General features: G+C 48.3%; 1 protein-coding gene across 1 annotated transcript in view; it reads right to left on the bottom strand.

Annotated features, from left to right (window-relative positions):
* Window positions 1–16,153, bottom strand: part of CLCN1 (chloride voltage-gated channel 1) — a gene marked incomplete at its 5' end in the record, with an annotated part of 596,613 nt that overhangs the window by 133,012 nt on the left and 447,448 nt on the right. The window contains one exon of the mRNA XM_086928421.1: window positions 1,894–1,995. Coding sequence (XP_086784547.1) covers window positions 1,894–1,995 — 102 coding nt within the window. The remainder of the gene's footprint in view (window positions 1–1,893; window positions 1,996–16,153) is intronic.

Raw genomic sequence — 16,153 nt, 5'->3', positions numbered from 1 at the left:
AGGTAACAGCAGTACTGAGGTCATGCCATTACAGAGGTCAAGCCAGTACCGAGTTCAAGCCGCTACCGAGGTCAACCCAGTACAGAGGTCAACCCAGTACTGAGAAGACGCCAGTACCGAGGTTACACCAGTACTGTGGTGACAGCAGTACTGAGATCACGCCAGCTCCAAGGTCATCCCAGTACAGCGGTCATGCCATCTGGCAGCCGGCACAGCGGTGATGCCAGTACCGAGGTCACACTAGTACTGAGGTGAAGACACAACTAACCCTGGACCCTGGACACTCCGCGAGCGGTGGAGTTTGATAGTAAAATGCTGTTTGTGGTGATTGCTCAGTGCCGGATGCTTGTCCGCACTGTGCGATCACCGCGAACGGCACCATGCACAGTGCAAGCTTTCCTTTTTTCTGCCACTCAAGTAGATTTTTACTCGAGCGGCAGCTTTCTCAACGCGAACGGGCAGTTTCTCAACGCGAACGGGCAGTTTCTCAACGTGAGCTGTCGCGAGCATACGTGACCACTCACAATGAGAAACCTGACATCCTCCCCCCCCCCCCCACATAGAGAAATCTCGCCGTGAGGTTTATTTTCCATGCTCGTGCTCGCCAACTTGGTGTTGACTATTGCAAATGAGGAAAAATCTCACCCGGAAGCTGATTTTCCTCGCTCACGCTCACCAACTTGGCATTGGCGAAGGGGAGATTTTGGGAACTCTGCGCGCTCCGCGTAACAGGGAGTGCGGAAAACTCTGCAAACTCCACGAGCGGAGCGGAATTCACCGCCCAGGCCTAGACAGAACTCAGGTGACACCAGTACCAAGGGCACGCCAGTACCGAGGTCATGCCACTACCGAGGTCATGCCAGCACAGTGGTGATGCCAGTACCGAGGTCACACCAGTGCTGAGGTGACAACAATACTCAGGTGACAACAGTACAGAGGACATGCCAGTACTGAGGTCACACCAGTCCCAAGATCAGATCAGTGCTGAGGTGACACCAGTACCAAGATCATGCCAGTATTGAGGTAACGCCAGTACAGCGGTGACACCAATACCTAGGTCATGCCAGTACTGAGATCACACCAGTAATGACCAGTTTGTGGCCCTTCTCAGCCGGTTATGACCAGCTTGTGGGCATTCTTAGCCAGGAATTACCAGCTTGGGGTCATTCTTAGACAGTTATGACTGGTTTGTGGCCATATCTCAGCATGTCATGACCCGCTCGTGGTCATTTTCAGACAGGTTTTAAGTGGCGTGTGGTCATTTTCAACCAGTTATGACCGGCTTGTGGTCATTCTCAGCCAGCTATGACCAGCTTGTGGCCCTCGCAGCCAGTAATGACCAGCTTGTGGTCATTCTCAGCCAGTTATTACCGGCTTGTGGTTATTTTTTGCCAGTTATCACTGATTTGTGGTCATTCGTACCCAGTAATGGCCGGCTTGTGGTCATTTCTTTTTTTTTACAATTTTACCAGTTATGACTGGCTTGTGGTCATTCTTAACCAATGACTATTCACATCCAGCCACATTTGGGTCACTACCAATCCCCAACACTCATTGGTTTTTTAGCAAGACATCTTGGCTTCTGGCCGCCTCCGTTTGACATCATCTGGAAGCGCATGGCCTTATTGCACATGGTGAATTTCAGCTTATGGCATCTGTGCACCCCTGCTACGCGACGCATGTGGCAAGGTTAGCAGATGCAACCAAGGTTGAAAGACTCGCAGATGTTCTTCCCGCAGTGTTTTTTGCTGCTGCCATGATGCACCCATACAGCCAGGGGTTGTTGACGTGGCTGGACTGTGCTCACAGTCCTTCACCCTTCGCGTCTCACACAGCAGCACAGGACCAACCCCGGCTCAACCACCCCCCAGGATGGATCACAGGAGCACTTACTATTTGGTGAGAAATTTGCTGAGGGCGGTCTGTCGCCGGATGCACAAGACCACTTGACGATTGAGGTAGACGAAGAAGGCGCCCAGGAAACCACAGCAGATCCTGCAAATGGAGACAGAAGAGGAGGGAGAGTGAAGGAGGTCGAAGAAGGCAGAGAGCAAACAAAAGGCAAACAAGAGGCAAACAAGAGGCAAATACGAGGCAAACAAGAGGCAAACAAGAGGCAAACAAGAGGCAAACACGAAGCAAACAAGAGGCAAACAAGAGGCAAACGCGAGGCAAACACGAGGCAAACACGGAGCAAACAAGAGGCAAACAAGAGGCAAACACGAGGCAAACACGAGGCAAACACGAGGCAAACAAGAGGCAAACAAGAGGCAAACACGAGGCAAACACGAGGCAAACAAGAGGCAAACACGAGGCAAACAAGAGGCAAACACGAGGCAAACAAGAGGCAAACAAGAGGCAAACACGAGGCAAACACGAGGCAAACACGAGGCAAACAAGAGGCAAACAAGAGGCAAACACGAGGCAAACAAGAGGCAAACAAGAGGCAAACACGAGGCAAACAAGAGGCAAACAAGAGGCAAACACGAGGCAAACAAGAGGCAAACAAGAGGCAAACACGAGGCAAACACGAGGCAAACACGAGGCAAACAAGAGGCAAACAAGAGGCAAACACGAGGCAAACACGAGGCAAACAAGAGGCAAACAAGAGGCAAACACGAGGCAAACAAGAGGCAAACAAGAGGCAAACAAGAGGCAAACACGAGGCAAACAAGAGGCAAACAAGAGGCAAACACGAGGCAAACACGAGGCAAACAAGAGGCAAACAAGAGGCAAACACGAGGCAAACACGAGGCAAACAAGAGGCACTTGAAAAGATAGACCAGGAGGCCCCGCTGTGAATGCAACCACATTTCAGAGAGACTGAGTAGGGGGAGGGGCCTAGTGACTGGAACAAGGAATAATTACTCAGAGTAAAGGAATTACAGGTAAGCATGCACAAAACATTTTAAAGGAGAAAAGTGGGAGATTTTGGAAAGAAATCAGATTAATGTATGTTCCCCATTGTCTTCTATTGAAGAAGAGGCAATATCAGGCAGAGACAGCCAAAATAAAGCCATTTTGGCTTCAAAAATGAGGAGTCTCTCGCCTGAACTGGATCTGATGGCATGTTTGGGTAAGTAATTTTAAAATGTTGCCTCACAGCTTCCTCATTCCATTTCTTACATCTTGAGGAAATACACCCCTTAAAGACACAGGACAACAAGTAGTCCAATGGTGGGCACCCAGTGAAAGTTTTATTAGCATGACATGAAGCAAAAGAGACAACCTTTGGCAGCAAACTCTCCATCACCAGAGTCCTCTCACTGAATGCGATAGAGTTCACCAAAGGCTGAAGGAACTGCACACCTGGCCGCCCTGCAATTTTAAAAAACGGAAGCTCCTTGGACCACTGGCCAAGAAGTTATCATGCCTCTTCTTGACTTTCTTTGAACGCAACCAGGATTGGTAAGTTTCACCCCCAAATGCACTTGCAATAGTGGAACATACACACCTACTTTGAGGGAAAAGAGGATTTTAACTCCTTTAACTAGATAAATACTGACACACAAGGAATGCGCCATCCCAAATGGAGCAAAAACAACAGTTGACAGAATGTAGAACAATCTCATACATTCACTCCAGTACAGAGATCTGGGCCTAAATCCATCGTTTTTTTGCACTCCACACAACCCCAGGTCAGACATGGCTATATGCAAATCAGCCTTGACCCTGTGCCTCATGGGAACAGTCCAGCCCGAACTGCCGAGCCATGTCTTCCCTGGTCCGGAATCAAGCATCCTAGGACCAGTTTCAGGCTATCAGCCGTCGTCAGCCAGGATAGCTTGACTCCAGTGGTGTGGAGAGTACGGGACTCACGTCTGAGCATACCCGTCCCACTCGGGGTGACAAATGCAAAAACAACAGTTGATGGACAGAATGCAGAACAATGTCTTACATTCACCCCAGTACAGTCCCTTGCTCACTAAGCCACTGGACTCAAGCTATCCTGGCTGAAGACGGCTGATAGCCAGAAACCGGTCCTAGGATGCTTGATTCCAGTCTAGGAAAGACATGACTTGGCAGTTCGGACTGGACTGTTCCCATGAGGCACAGGGTCAAGACTGATTTGCATATGGCCATGTCTGAACTGGGGTGGCTTGGTGAGCAAAATAACGATGGATTAAACCAAGTTCTGTGACTGGGGGGTGAATATTATGCCATTGTGCAACATTCCATCCATCATCTTGTGTTTTGCTATCCCAAATGGAGCAGCGCAATCTAAATATATCGAACTACTCTTCTGACATCCGGGGAGTGGAGCCCTCCTCTCCAAGAGAAGAGGGATTTGGCACAAATTCAGGCACAAGGACTTCCTTTTCCAAACGAGAGGATGATTTCACTCTCGGAACAGAAAGAGACAAGCCTATCTTGAAAGAGCCTCTAGAAAGGAGATCTGTAAAGAAAAACGCCAGATCCCCTCATCGCCTGGTGATCACCAGCACGAAGAAAACTTTACAACTTAAGAACTGAACTGGAACAGATTCCAAATGTTCAAAAGGAGAACTCTTCAGGGCATCCCAAACCAACAAAATATTTCAATATGAAACTTAACTCTTTAGCATTGGGTGAAAGAGAAATGAAAATCAAGGTTCTAGGAGAACAGTTAATTCCAGCACTCCCAAAACGCTGTGATCGTTGCCCTATGCGACCTTAGGGTGGACACTGGCAACCCTGAACCAAAACCTTCCTTACCAGCGGGGAGACTACGCCGTCGAAGCGGCAGGTTTCCTTGAGGACTGAGTAGTATCGGCCAATCCCGTTGATGTTTCTTCTGAAAGGCTTTCCTCTCATTGACCAAACCGTCAGCATGGGTCAGAAAGAGATTCTAATTGAATGATGGTAATGAAAGAGGAGAAGATACTACTGGGAGAACCCCCGCCGAGCCCCTTTCCATCGGATAAAGAAGAGGAAACCAGGATAACTGAGGACAAACAGTAGCAATGATTATCGCTCGCGTGCTCCCAATCCTGATCTTCAGTAGAACCTTCAGGGTTAAATGAAAAGGAGGAAAGGGAAAAAGAAGCCCGGCTGGACAAAGACAAGTCAACGTGTCCGTCTTCCAAGCTCCCTCTTCCCTGGACCTTGAAACAAGCATTGGACGGATGGACATTTCCTTCCTGGCCTAGAAATCTGTCTTCAGGAAGCTTCATTTCAAGCCAATCTTTCTGGAAACACGAGGATTCAAGTGATAATTCGGAGATGAGGGAAGTCCTTGCTAAGCTTGTCCGCTAAAGACTTCTCAACTCCTTTATGAGAGCGACAGATGAGGGCAGAAGGCAATGCTTCACCCTAAGACAAAGATAGACTGCACATACAGCCACAATCTTGGTGCAAGTGTACCCCTTCTCTGCTTAGATATCACTTTGTCGTTATGCTTTCTGTTCTTATGACATCTGGAGCAATATGAACCTCAGGTGTAAGACCTAACAAAGCCCAACTGACTGCTTCCGGTTCCTTCCAGTAGTAGAAACAAGCTCTGACCTTGGGGGACCATTGGCCTCTAGACGTACTTAGTCCGTCTTCGCTCCCTAACCATCGCCGCAGGCGTCCATCATCATCACCTTCGGAGCTGGGCCAGGTCTCAGATTCCCCTGATCGAACCACAATTTGAGATCCCTTCTGCTGTGTTGGCCCAAGTGTGGTTAAACATTCAGCGCCACTAAAGCTGGATTCCACGACTTCAGGGGGTGAGACAAAAATCCCCAAATAGACTCGCTACCAAGAACCACGATTTTCCTGTCTGCCGCATTTCCCGTGACTTGAAACCAGCTTCTCATCCCGGAGGCTCCTGATTCAGAAGTGAAAGATGTGCCTCTGACTCTTCATCAGTCTTGGCTCTGGTGGTATCACCATCCCAACATCTGTCCGGAGTCTCACCTCTTTGAACTCGAGGTCCCGCAGAGGCGTCCCTGTGGACTTCTTCCAATTGATGCCGAACCCATGATTCTGGAGCATAGATATCACTTGTCGAAGATGAAACTCTATAGGTGGCTTTGAGGGAGGATAAAAAACATTGTCCAAATAAAGCTGTAGGGCTATCGCCTGAGTGTGTGAAGGACCCGCAAGAGGTGCCATCAGCTTTGAAAACACTCTCAGTGCTGATTTTAGACCAATGGGAAGAATACAGAACAGAAATCCAACCCCTGAATTGAAAAATGAAGATGCTTCTCATGTTCCGTTGGAATTGAAATGTGAGATTGAGCATCCTGCAGATCCACGGCTGCCAAACATGTCTTTGGCTGAAATAATTCATGGGAACCTTTGGAGTGATAACAGCTGTTGATTCATGTTGAATCTTTGGATGGATGATAAGGCTGAGAACTGTTCCTTATTTTTCCTGTCTATGGCTCACCTGAACTGTTGGCAGACAGGAAGAAGCGGAAGGTGTTCCTTTCTAAGGCAAAGCGTGCTCACAATCCGTGAAGCTTTCATGACTGTAGCCTTCAATCACTCCCCAAACACTTTTGATGGAAATGGAAGGAGCTGGTTTTTCTGAATCTTCACCCTTCCAGCCCCTGGGACAAGGTGGACTCTGTGGACACCGTGCCTAAATACAGCACCCAAGTGCAGGTGAAAAAGCTCTAATATGTCAGTGCAATGTCCGGAAGGAGCCGGCCTGAAGTTCAGAAGAGTCCTCTTCCTCCTGCGTGACCTCATCTGAGTTATCGGTATCCTTCACCAGAGGCTGAGCAGTGAATGATGCACACACCGGCTCTTACTGCCAGATGTATTTCAGCCTCAATCTATGTTAACGGCGCGCCCGTCGCCTTGTCTCCTACATCAGATGAAGGGCACTCTTATGGATAAGGCTCCTCACATGAAGTCTCTATGGTAACTCAGGATTATCTCCCAAACATGTCATAATGTGGGTTTCTTCCTCTCGGCTGACGTACCTTCATCTAGAGCAGTGATTCTAAACCCATGGTCTGAGGACCCCTCGGGACCACGAGGTCTACTCAGGGGGTCCATGACTGTTTTACAAAATTAAATAATACTAATATTAATACATTAAAACTAGGAAAATGCATTCAAATAAAGAAGCAAATTCAAAATGTAAAAAACTTTTTCCTTATTTGATTGTGAATTAAACTAAATATTTCAGTATTTGAGCATTTGTTTGGTGTATACTTTTTTTTCAATTTTTATCTATTGTTTGTGGTTCAAATCATAGAAATTGCTTAAGCTGGGATGTTCCAGGCTTCCAATAATGATTCAGTGGAGGTCCACTGAAGTCAAAAGGTTAAGAACCGCTGTTCTAGAAGAAGGACCTGCCTCATCTGCAGAGGGTGAGCAGAAGTTTCAGGAGTGATGATGAGCGGAAGGATAAGGAGTGATGAGGAGCAGAAGGATAAGGAGTGATGAGGAGCAGAAGGATGAGGAGAGATAATGAGCGGAAGGGTGAGGAGTGATGATGAGCGGAAGGGTGAGGAGTGATGATGAGCGGAAGAATGAGAAGTGATGATGAGCAGAAGGATGAGGAGAGATGATGAGCGGAAGGGTGAGGAGTGATGAGGAGCAGAAGGATGAGGAGTGATGATGAGCAGAAGGATAAGGAGTGATGAGGAGCAGAAGGATGAGGAGTGATGATGAGCGGAAGGATGAGGAGAGATGATAAGTGGAAGGTTGAGGAGAGATGATGAGGGGAAGGATGAGGAGTGACGATGAGCAGAAGGATGAATAATGATAATGAGTGGAAAGATGAGGAGTGATGATGAGCTTAAGGATAAGGAGTGATGATGAAGAGAAGGATGAGGAGAGATGATGAGCGGAAGGGTGAGGAGTGATGAGGAGCAGAAGGATGAGGAGTGATGATGAGCAGAAGGATAAGGAGTGATGAGGAGCAGAAGGATGAGGAGAGATGTTGAGCAGAAGGATGAGGAGAGATAATGAGTGGAAGGGTGAGGAGTGATGATGATCGGAAGGGTGAGGAGTGATGAAGAGCAGAAGGATGAGGAGAGGTGATGAGCGGAAGGGTGAGGAGTGATGATGAGCGGAAGGGTGAGGAGTGATGAGGAGCAGAAGGATGAGGAGTGATGATGAGCAGAAGGATGAGGAGAGATGATGAGACAAAGGATGAGGAGAGATGATGAGCAGAAGGATAAGGAGTGATGAGGAGCAGAAGGATGAGGAGAGATGATGAGCAGAAGGTTGAGGAGAGATCATGAGCGGAAGGGTGAGGAGTGATCATGAGCGGAAGGGTGAGGAGTGATGAGGAGCAGAAGGATGAGGAGTGATGTTGAGCAGAAGGATAAGGAGTGATGAGGAGCAGAAGGATGAGGAGTGATGAGGAGCAGAAGGATGAGGAGAGATGATGAGCCAAAGGATGAGGAGTGATGATGAGCAGAAGGATAAGGAGTGATGAGGAGCAGAAGGATGAGGAGTGATGTTGAGCAGAAGGATAAGGAGTGATGAGGAGCAGAAGGATGAGGAGTGATGAGGAGCAGAAGGATGAGGAGAGATGATGGGCCAAAGGATGAGGAGAGATGATGAGCAGAAGGATAAGGAGTGATGAGGAGCAGAAGGATGAGGAGAGATGATGAGCCAGAGGATGAGGAGAGATGATGAGCAGAAGGATAAGGAGTGATGAAGAGCAGAAGGATGAGGAGAGATGATGAGCCAAAGGATGAGGAGAGATGATGAGCGGAAGGTTGAGGAGTGATGATGAGCGGAAGGGTGAGGAGTGATGAGGAGCAGAAGGATGAGGAGTGATGATGAGCAGAAGGATAAGGAGTGATGAGGAGCATAAGGATGAGGAGTGATGAGGAGCAGAAGGATGAGGAGAGATGATGAGCCAAAGGATGAGGAGAGAAGATGAGCAGAAGGATAAGGAGTGATGAGGAGCAAAAGGATGAGGAGAGATGATGAGCAGAAGGTTGAGGAGAGATCATCAGCGGAAGGGTGAGGAGTGATGATGAGCGGAAGGGTGAGGAGTAATGAGGAGCGGAAGGGTGAGGAGTGATGATGAGCGGAATGGTGAGGAGTGATGAGGAGCAGAAGGATGAGGAGTGGTGATGAGCGTAAGGATGAGAAGAGATGAGGAGCAGAAGGATGAGGAGAGAGGATGAGTTGAAGGTTGAGGAGAGATCATGAGCAGAAGGATGAGGAGTGGTGATGAGCGTAAGGATGAGAAGTGATGATGAGCAGAAGGATGAGGAGTGATGATGAGCGGAAGGATGAGGAGAGATGATGAGCGGAAGGGTGAGGAGTGATGATGAGCAGAAGGGTGAGGAATGATGATGAACAGAAGGATGACGAGTGATGATGAGTGGAAGGTTGAGGAGAGATCATGAGCGGAAGGATGAGGAGTGATGATGAGCAGAAGGATAAGGAGTGATGAGGAGCAGAAGGATGAGGAGTGATGTTGAGCAGAAGGATAAGGAGTGATGAGGAGCAGAAGGATGAGGAGCAGAAGGATGAGGAGAGATGATGAGCCAAAGGATGAGGAGAGATGATGAGCAGAAGGATAAGGAGTGATGAGGAGCAGAAGGATGAGGAGAGATGATGAGCCAAAGGATGAGGAGAGATGATGAGCAGAAGGATAAGGAGTGATGATGAGCAGAAGGATGAGGAGAGATGATGAGCCAAAGGATGAGGAGTGATGATGAGCGGAAGGGTGAGGAGTGATGAGGAGCAGAAGGATGAGGAGTGATGATGAGCAGAAGGATAAGGAGTGATGAGGAGCATAAGGATGAGGAGTGATGAGGAGCAGAAGGATGAGGAGAGATGATGAGCAAAAGGATGAGGAGAGAAGATGAGCAGAAGGATAAGGAGTGATGAGGAGCAAAAGGATGAGGAGAGATGATGAGCAGAAGGTTGAGGAGAGATCATGAGCGGAAGGGTGAGGAGTGATGAGGAGCGGAAGGGTGAGGAGTGATGATGAGCGGAATGGTGAGGAGTGATGAGGAGCAGAAGGATGAGGAGTGGCGATGAGCGTAAGGATGAGAAGAGATGAGGAGCAGAAGGATGAGGAGAGAGGATGAGTTGAAGGTTGAGGAGAGATCATGAGCAGAAGGATGAGGAGTGGTGATGAGCGTAAGGATGAGAAGTGATGATGAGCAGAAGGATGAGGAGTGATGATGAGCGGAAGGATGAGGAGAGATGATGAGCGGAAGGGTGAGGAGTGATGATGAGCAGAAGGGTGAGGAGTGATGATGAACAGAAGGATGAGGAGTGATGATGAGTGGAAGGTTGAGGAGAGATCATGAGCGGAAGGATGAGGAGTGACGATGAGCAGAAGGATGAGTAATGATGATGAGTGGAAGGATGAGGAGTGATGATGAGAGTAAGGATGAGGAGCAGAAGGATGAGTAATGATGATGAGTGGAAGGATGAGGAGTGACGATGAGCATAAGGATGAGGAGAGATGAGGAGCAGAAGGATGAGGAGTGATGATGAGCAGAGGGATGAGGAGTGATGATGAGCTTAAGGATAAGGAGTGATGATGGACAGAAGGATGAGGAGTGATGATGAGTGGAAGGATAAGGAGTGATGATGAACAGAAGGATGAGGAGTGATGATGAGCGGAAGGATGAGGAGTGATGATGAACAGAAGGATGAGGAGTGATGATGAGCTGAAAGGTGAGGAGTGATGATGAACAGAAGGATGAGGCGTGATGATGAGCAGAAGGATAAGGAGTGATGATGAACAGAAGGATGAGGAGAAATGATGAGCCGAAGGGTGAGGAGTGATGATGAGCTGAAGGGTGAGGAGTGATGACGAACAGAAGGATGAGGAGTGATGATGAGCAGAAGGATAAGGAGTGATGATGAACAGAAGGATGAGGAGACATGATGAGCCGAAGGGTGAGGAGTGATCATGAGCAGAAGGATGAGGAGTGATGATGAGCAGAAGGAGGAGGAGTGATGAGGAGCAGAAGGATGAGGAGTGATGATGAGCAGAGGGATGAGGAGTGATGACGAGCAGAGAGTGGAGGAGTGATAATGAGCGGAAGGATGAAGAGAGATGATGAGTGGAAGGATGAGGAGAGATGATGAGTGGAAGGTTGAGGAGAGATGATGAGTGGAAGGTTGAGGAGTGGTGATGAGCGGAAGGATGAGAAGTGATGATGAGCAGAAGTATAAGGAGATATGATGAGCATAAGGATGAGGAGTGATGATGAGCAGAAGGATGAGGAGAGATGAGGAGCAGAAGGATGAGGAGTGGCAATGAGCATAAGGATGAGGAGAGATGAGGAGCAGAAGGATGAGGAGAGATGATGAGTCAAAGGATGAGGAGTGATGATGAGCAGAAGGATAAGGAGTGATGAGGAGCAGAAGGATGAGGAGTGATGTTGAGCAGAAGGATAAGGAGTGATGAGGAGCAGAAGGATGAGGAGTGATGAGGAGCAGAAGGATGAGGAGTGGCAATGAGCATAAGGATGAGGAGAGATGAGGAGCAGAAGGATGAGGAGAGATGATGAGTCAAAGGATGAGGAGTGATGATGAGCAGAAGGATAAGGAGTGATGAGGAGCAGAAGGATGAGGAGTGATGTTGAGCAGAAGGATAAGGAGTGATGAGGAGCAGAAGGATGAGGAGTGATGAGGAGCAGAAGGATGAGGAGAGATGATGGGCCAAAGGATGAGGAGAGATGATGAGCAGAAGGATAAGGAGTGATGAGGAGCAGAAGGATGAGGAGAGATGATGAGCCAGAGGATGAGGAGAGAAGATGAGCAGAAGGATAAGGAGTGATGAGGAGCAAAAGGATGAGGAGAGATGATGAGCAGAAGGTTGAGGAGAGATCATGAGCGGAAGGGTGAGGAGTGATGATGAGCGGAAGGGTGAGGAGTGATGAGGAGCGGAAGGGTGAGGAGTGATGATGAGCGGAATGGTGAGGAGTGATGAGGAGCAGAAGGATGAGGAGTGGCGATGAGCGTAAGGATGAGAAGAGATGAGGAGCAGAAGGATGAGGAGAGAGGATGAGTTGAAGGTTGAGGAGAGATCATGAGCAGAAGGATGAGGAGTGGTGATGAGCGTAAGGATGAGAAGTGATGATGAGCAGAAGGATGAGGAGTGATGATGAGCGGAAGGATGAGGAGAGATGATGAGCGGAAGGGTGAGGAGTGATGATGAGCAGAAGGGTGAGGAATGATGATGAACAGAAGGATGACGAGTGATGATGAGTGGAAGGTTGAGGAGAGATCATGAGCGGAAGGATGAGGAGTGATGATGAGCAGAAGGATAAGGAGTGATGAGGAGCAGAAGGATGAGGAGTGATGTTGAGCAGAAGGATAAGGAGTGATGAGGAGCAGAAGGATGAGGAGCAGAAGGATGAGGAGAGATGATGAGCCAAAGTATGAGGAGAGATGATGAGCAGAAGGATAAGGAGTGATGAGGAGCAGAAGGATGAGGAGAGATGATGAGCCAAAGGATGAGGAGAGATGATGAGCAGAAGGATAAGGAGTGATGAGGAGCAGAAGGATGAGGAGAGATGATGAGCCAAAGGATGAGGAGAGATGATGAGCGGAAGGGTGAGGAGTGATGATGAGCGGAAGGGTGAGGAGTGATGAGGAGCAGAAGGATGAGGAGTGATGATGAGCAGAAGGATAAGGAGTGATGAGGAGCATAAGGATGAGGAGTGATGAGGAGCAGAAGGATGAGGAGAGATGATGAGCAAAAGGATGAGGAGAGAAGATGAGCAGAAGGATAAGGAGTGATGAGGAGCAAAAGGATGAGGAGAGATGATGAGCAGAAGGTTGAGGAGAGATCATGAGCAGAAGGGTGAGGAGTGATGATGAGCGGAAGGGTGAGGAGTGATGAGGAGCGGAAGGGTGAGGAGTGATGATGAGCGGAATGGTGAGGAGTGATGAGGAGCAGAAGGATGAGGAGTGGCGATGAGCGTAAGGATGAGAAGAGATGAGGAGCAGAAGGATGAGGAGAGAGGATGAGTTGAAGGTTGAGGAGAGATCATGAGCAGAAGGATGAGGAGTGGTGATGAGCGTAAGGATGAGAAGTGATGATGAGCAAAAGGATGAGGAGAGAAGATGAGCAGAAGGATAAGGAGTGATGAGGAGCAAAAGGATGAGGAGAGATGATGAGCAGAAGGTTGAGGAGAGATCATGAGCAGAAGGGTGAGGAGTGATGATGAGCGGAAGGATGAGGAGAGATGATGAGCGGAAGGGTGAGGAGTGATGATGAGCAGAAGGGTGAGGAGTGATGATGAACAGAAGGATGAGGAGTGATGATGAGTGGAAGGTTGAGGAGAGATCATGAGCGGAAGGATGAGGAGTGACGATGAGCAGAAGGATGAGTAATGATGATGAGTGGAAGGATGAGGAGTGATGATGAGAGTAAGGATGAGGAGCAGAAGGATGAGTAATGATGATGAGTGGAAGGATGAGGAGTGACGATGAGCATAAGGATGAGGAGAGATGAGGAGCAGAAGGATGAGGAGTGATGATGAGCAGAGGGATGAGGAGTGATGATGAGCTTAAGGATAAGGAGTGATGATGGACACAAGGATGAGGAGTGATGATGAGTGGAAGGATAAGGAGTGATGATGAACAGAAGGATGAGGAGTGATGATGAGCGGAAGGATGAGGAGTGATGATGAACAGAAGGATGAGGAGTGATGATGAGCTGAAAGGTGAGGAGTGATGATGAACAGAAGGATGAGGCGTGATGATGAGCAGAAGGATAAGGAGTGATGATGAACAGAAGGATGAGGAGAAATGATGAGCCAAAGGGTGAGGAGTGATGATGAGCTGAAGGGTGAGGAGTGATGACGAACAGAAGGATGAGGAGTGATGATGAGCAGAAGGATAAGGAGTGATGATGAACAGAAGGATGAGGAGAAATGATGAGCCGAAGGGTGAGGAGTGATCATGAGCAGAAGGATGAGGAGTGATGATGAGCAGAAGGAGGAGGAGTGATGAGGAGCAGAAGGATGAGGAGTGATGATGAGCAGAGGGATGAGGAGTGATGACGAGCAGAGAGTGGAGGAGTGATAATGAGCGGAAGGATGAAGAGAGATGATGAGTGGAAGGATGAGGAGAGATGATGAGTGGAAGGTTGAGGAGAGATGATGAGTGGAAGGTTGAGGAGTGGTGATGAGCGGAAGGATGAGAAGTGATGATGAGCAGAAGTGTAAGGAGATATGATGAGCAGAAGGATGAGGAGTGATGATGAGCAGAAGGATGAGGAGTGATGAGGAGCAGAAGGATGAGGAGTGGCAATGAGCATAAGGATGAGGAGAGATGAGGAGCAGAAGGATGAGGAGAGATGATGAGTGGAAGGTTGAGGAGAGATCATGAGCAGAAGGATGAGGAGTGGTGATGAGCGTAAGGATGAGAAGTGATGATGAGCAGAAGGATGAAGAGTGAGGATGAGCGAAAGGATGAGGAGAGATGATGAGCGGAAGGTTGAGGAGTGATGATGAACAGAAGGATGAGGAGTGATGATGAGTGGAAGGTTGAGGAGAGATCATGAGCGGAAGGATGAGGAGTGACGATGAGCAGAAGGATGAGTAATGATAATGAGTGGAAGGATGAGGAGTGTTGGTGAGCAGAAGGATGAGGAGCAGAAGGATGAGTAATGATTATGAGCGGAAGGATGAGGAGTGACGATGAGCAGAAGGATGAGTAATGATGATGAGTGGAAGGATGAGGAGTGTTGGTGAGCAGAAGGATGAGGAGCAGAAGGATGAGTAATGATGATGAGTGGAAGGATGAGGAGTGACGATGAGCATAAGGATGAGGAGAGATGAGGAGCAGAAGAATGAGGATAGATGATGAGTGCAAGTATGAGGATTGATGAGGAACAGAAGGATGAGGAGTGATGATGAGCAGGAGAATGAGGAGTGATGATAAGCGTAAGGAAGAGGAGAAACGATAAGCGGGAGGATGAGGAGTGACGATGAGTGGAAGGATGAGGAGTGACGATGAGCGTAAGGATGAGGAGTGATGAGGAGCAGAAGGATGAGGAGTGATGAGTAACGTAAGGATGAGGAGTGATGATGAGCAGGAGAATGAAGAGTGATGATAAGCGTAAGGATGAGGAGAGATGATGAGCGGAAGGATGAGGAGTGATGATGAGCGGAAGGATGAGGAGTGATAATGAGCGTAAGTGTCAGACCTGACATCATTGGCGTGAGTCTCCCTTCAATTTTTGACGGATTGCCTCCTCTGTTTTGATATGTTTTTGCTGGTATACTGCTTTGGGCACTGTGTCACTGCTAATCAGTGCCACAGTGCAAGTGCTCCCTATGTTAAATTGATATACTGATTGGATTCCATGATTGGCTTATTTGACTACTGTCAGCCCCTAGTACCGTGCACCATGTGTGCCCAGGGCTTGTAGAGCAAATGCTGCTGGTGGGCTTGCAGCACTGGTTTTGCCACCCACAGAAGCAGCCTTGTAAAGTGTGTCTTAGGCCTGCCACTGCAAGGCCTATGGGTAGTCTGTGACTACCATGTCGACTTGGGCAAGGGCACCCCCTTGCCAATCCCTAAACCTTCCCTTTGCTTCATATTAGACACCCCTATGGTAGGCCCAAGGGCAGGGTGTGTTGTAAGTATAAGGTAGGACATGCTCTGATGAGTGTAGCATGTCCTAATAGTGAATTACAGCCATTTTCGTTTTTCACTATTGAAGGCTAACTGTTCTCATAGGCCAGAATGGACAGATAAGATTGTTACATTCCTACAATCCTAACTGACTCAGGGAACATGGTAGAAAATCGAATTAAGTATGCCTGAACTCAGAATAATAAAATACATCTTTTAGTAAAGTTTATTCTAATATTCTGTGTTTACAAATACCACTTTTTAAAGTAGGTATTTGCTTCCCTAACCATATGAGCCCGCCTCTGCTGACTTTTGTATTCCTTGTCTGGGTTTGTGTGTGACAGGGCTGGGGAAATTCCAGGAGACAGTCTGGGACAGCCCAGTGGTGAATAGGGAGATCAGCACCTAGATGGGAGGGAGGTGTGCACCTGGGACCTGATTAGGGCTAGGCCTTCCCTCCACAATGCTGGCTCCACCCCCTGTGGCTTGTCTGATGTCTCTACCCTGCACAGTGAAAGGAGAAGGGGAATCATGTCAACAGAGTGCTCCAGAGCTGTATCTTCCCTGCCCTGTGCTGGCTCCACCTCCTGTGGGGCGTCTGATGTTTTTGCCCTGCACAGTGAAAGGAAGAGAAGAGTCATGTAAGCAC

This window comes from Lissotriton vulgaris, chromosome 7 (genome assembly GCF_964263255.1).
Source record: "Lissotriton vulgaris chromosome 7, aLisVul1.2, whole genome shotgun sequence".
NCBI lineage: Eukaryota > Metazoa > Chordata > Amphibia > Caudata > Salamandridae > Lissotriton > Lissotriton vulgaris.
This window is presented reverse-complemented; position numbering and strand designations above follow the sequence as displayed.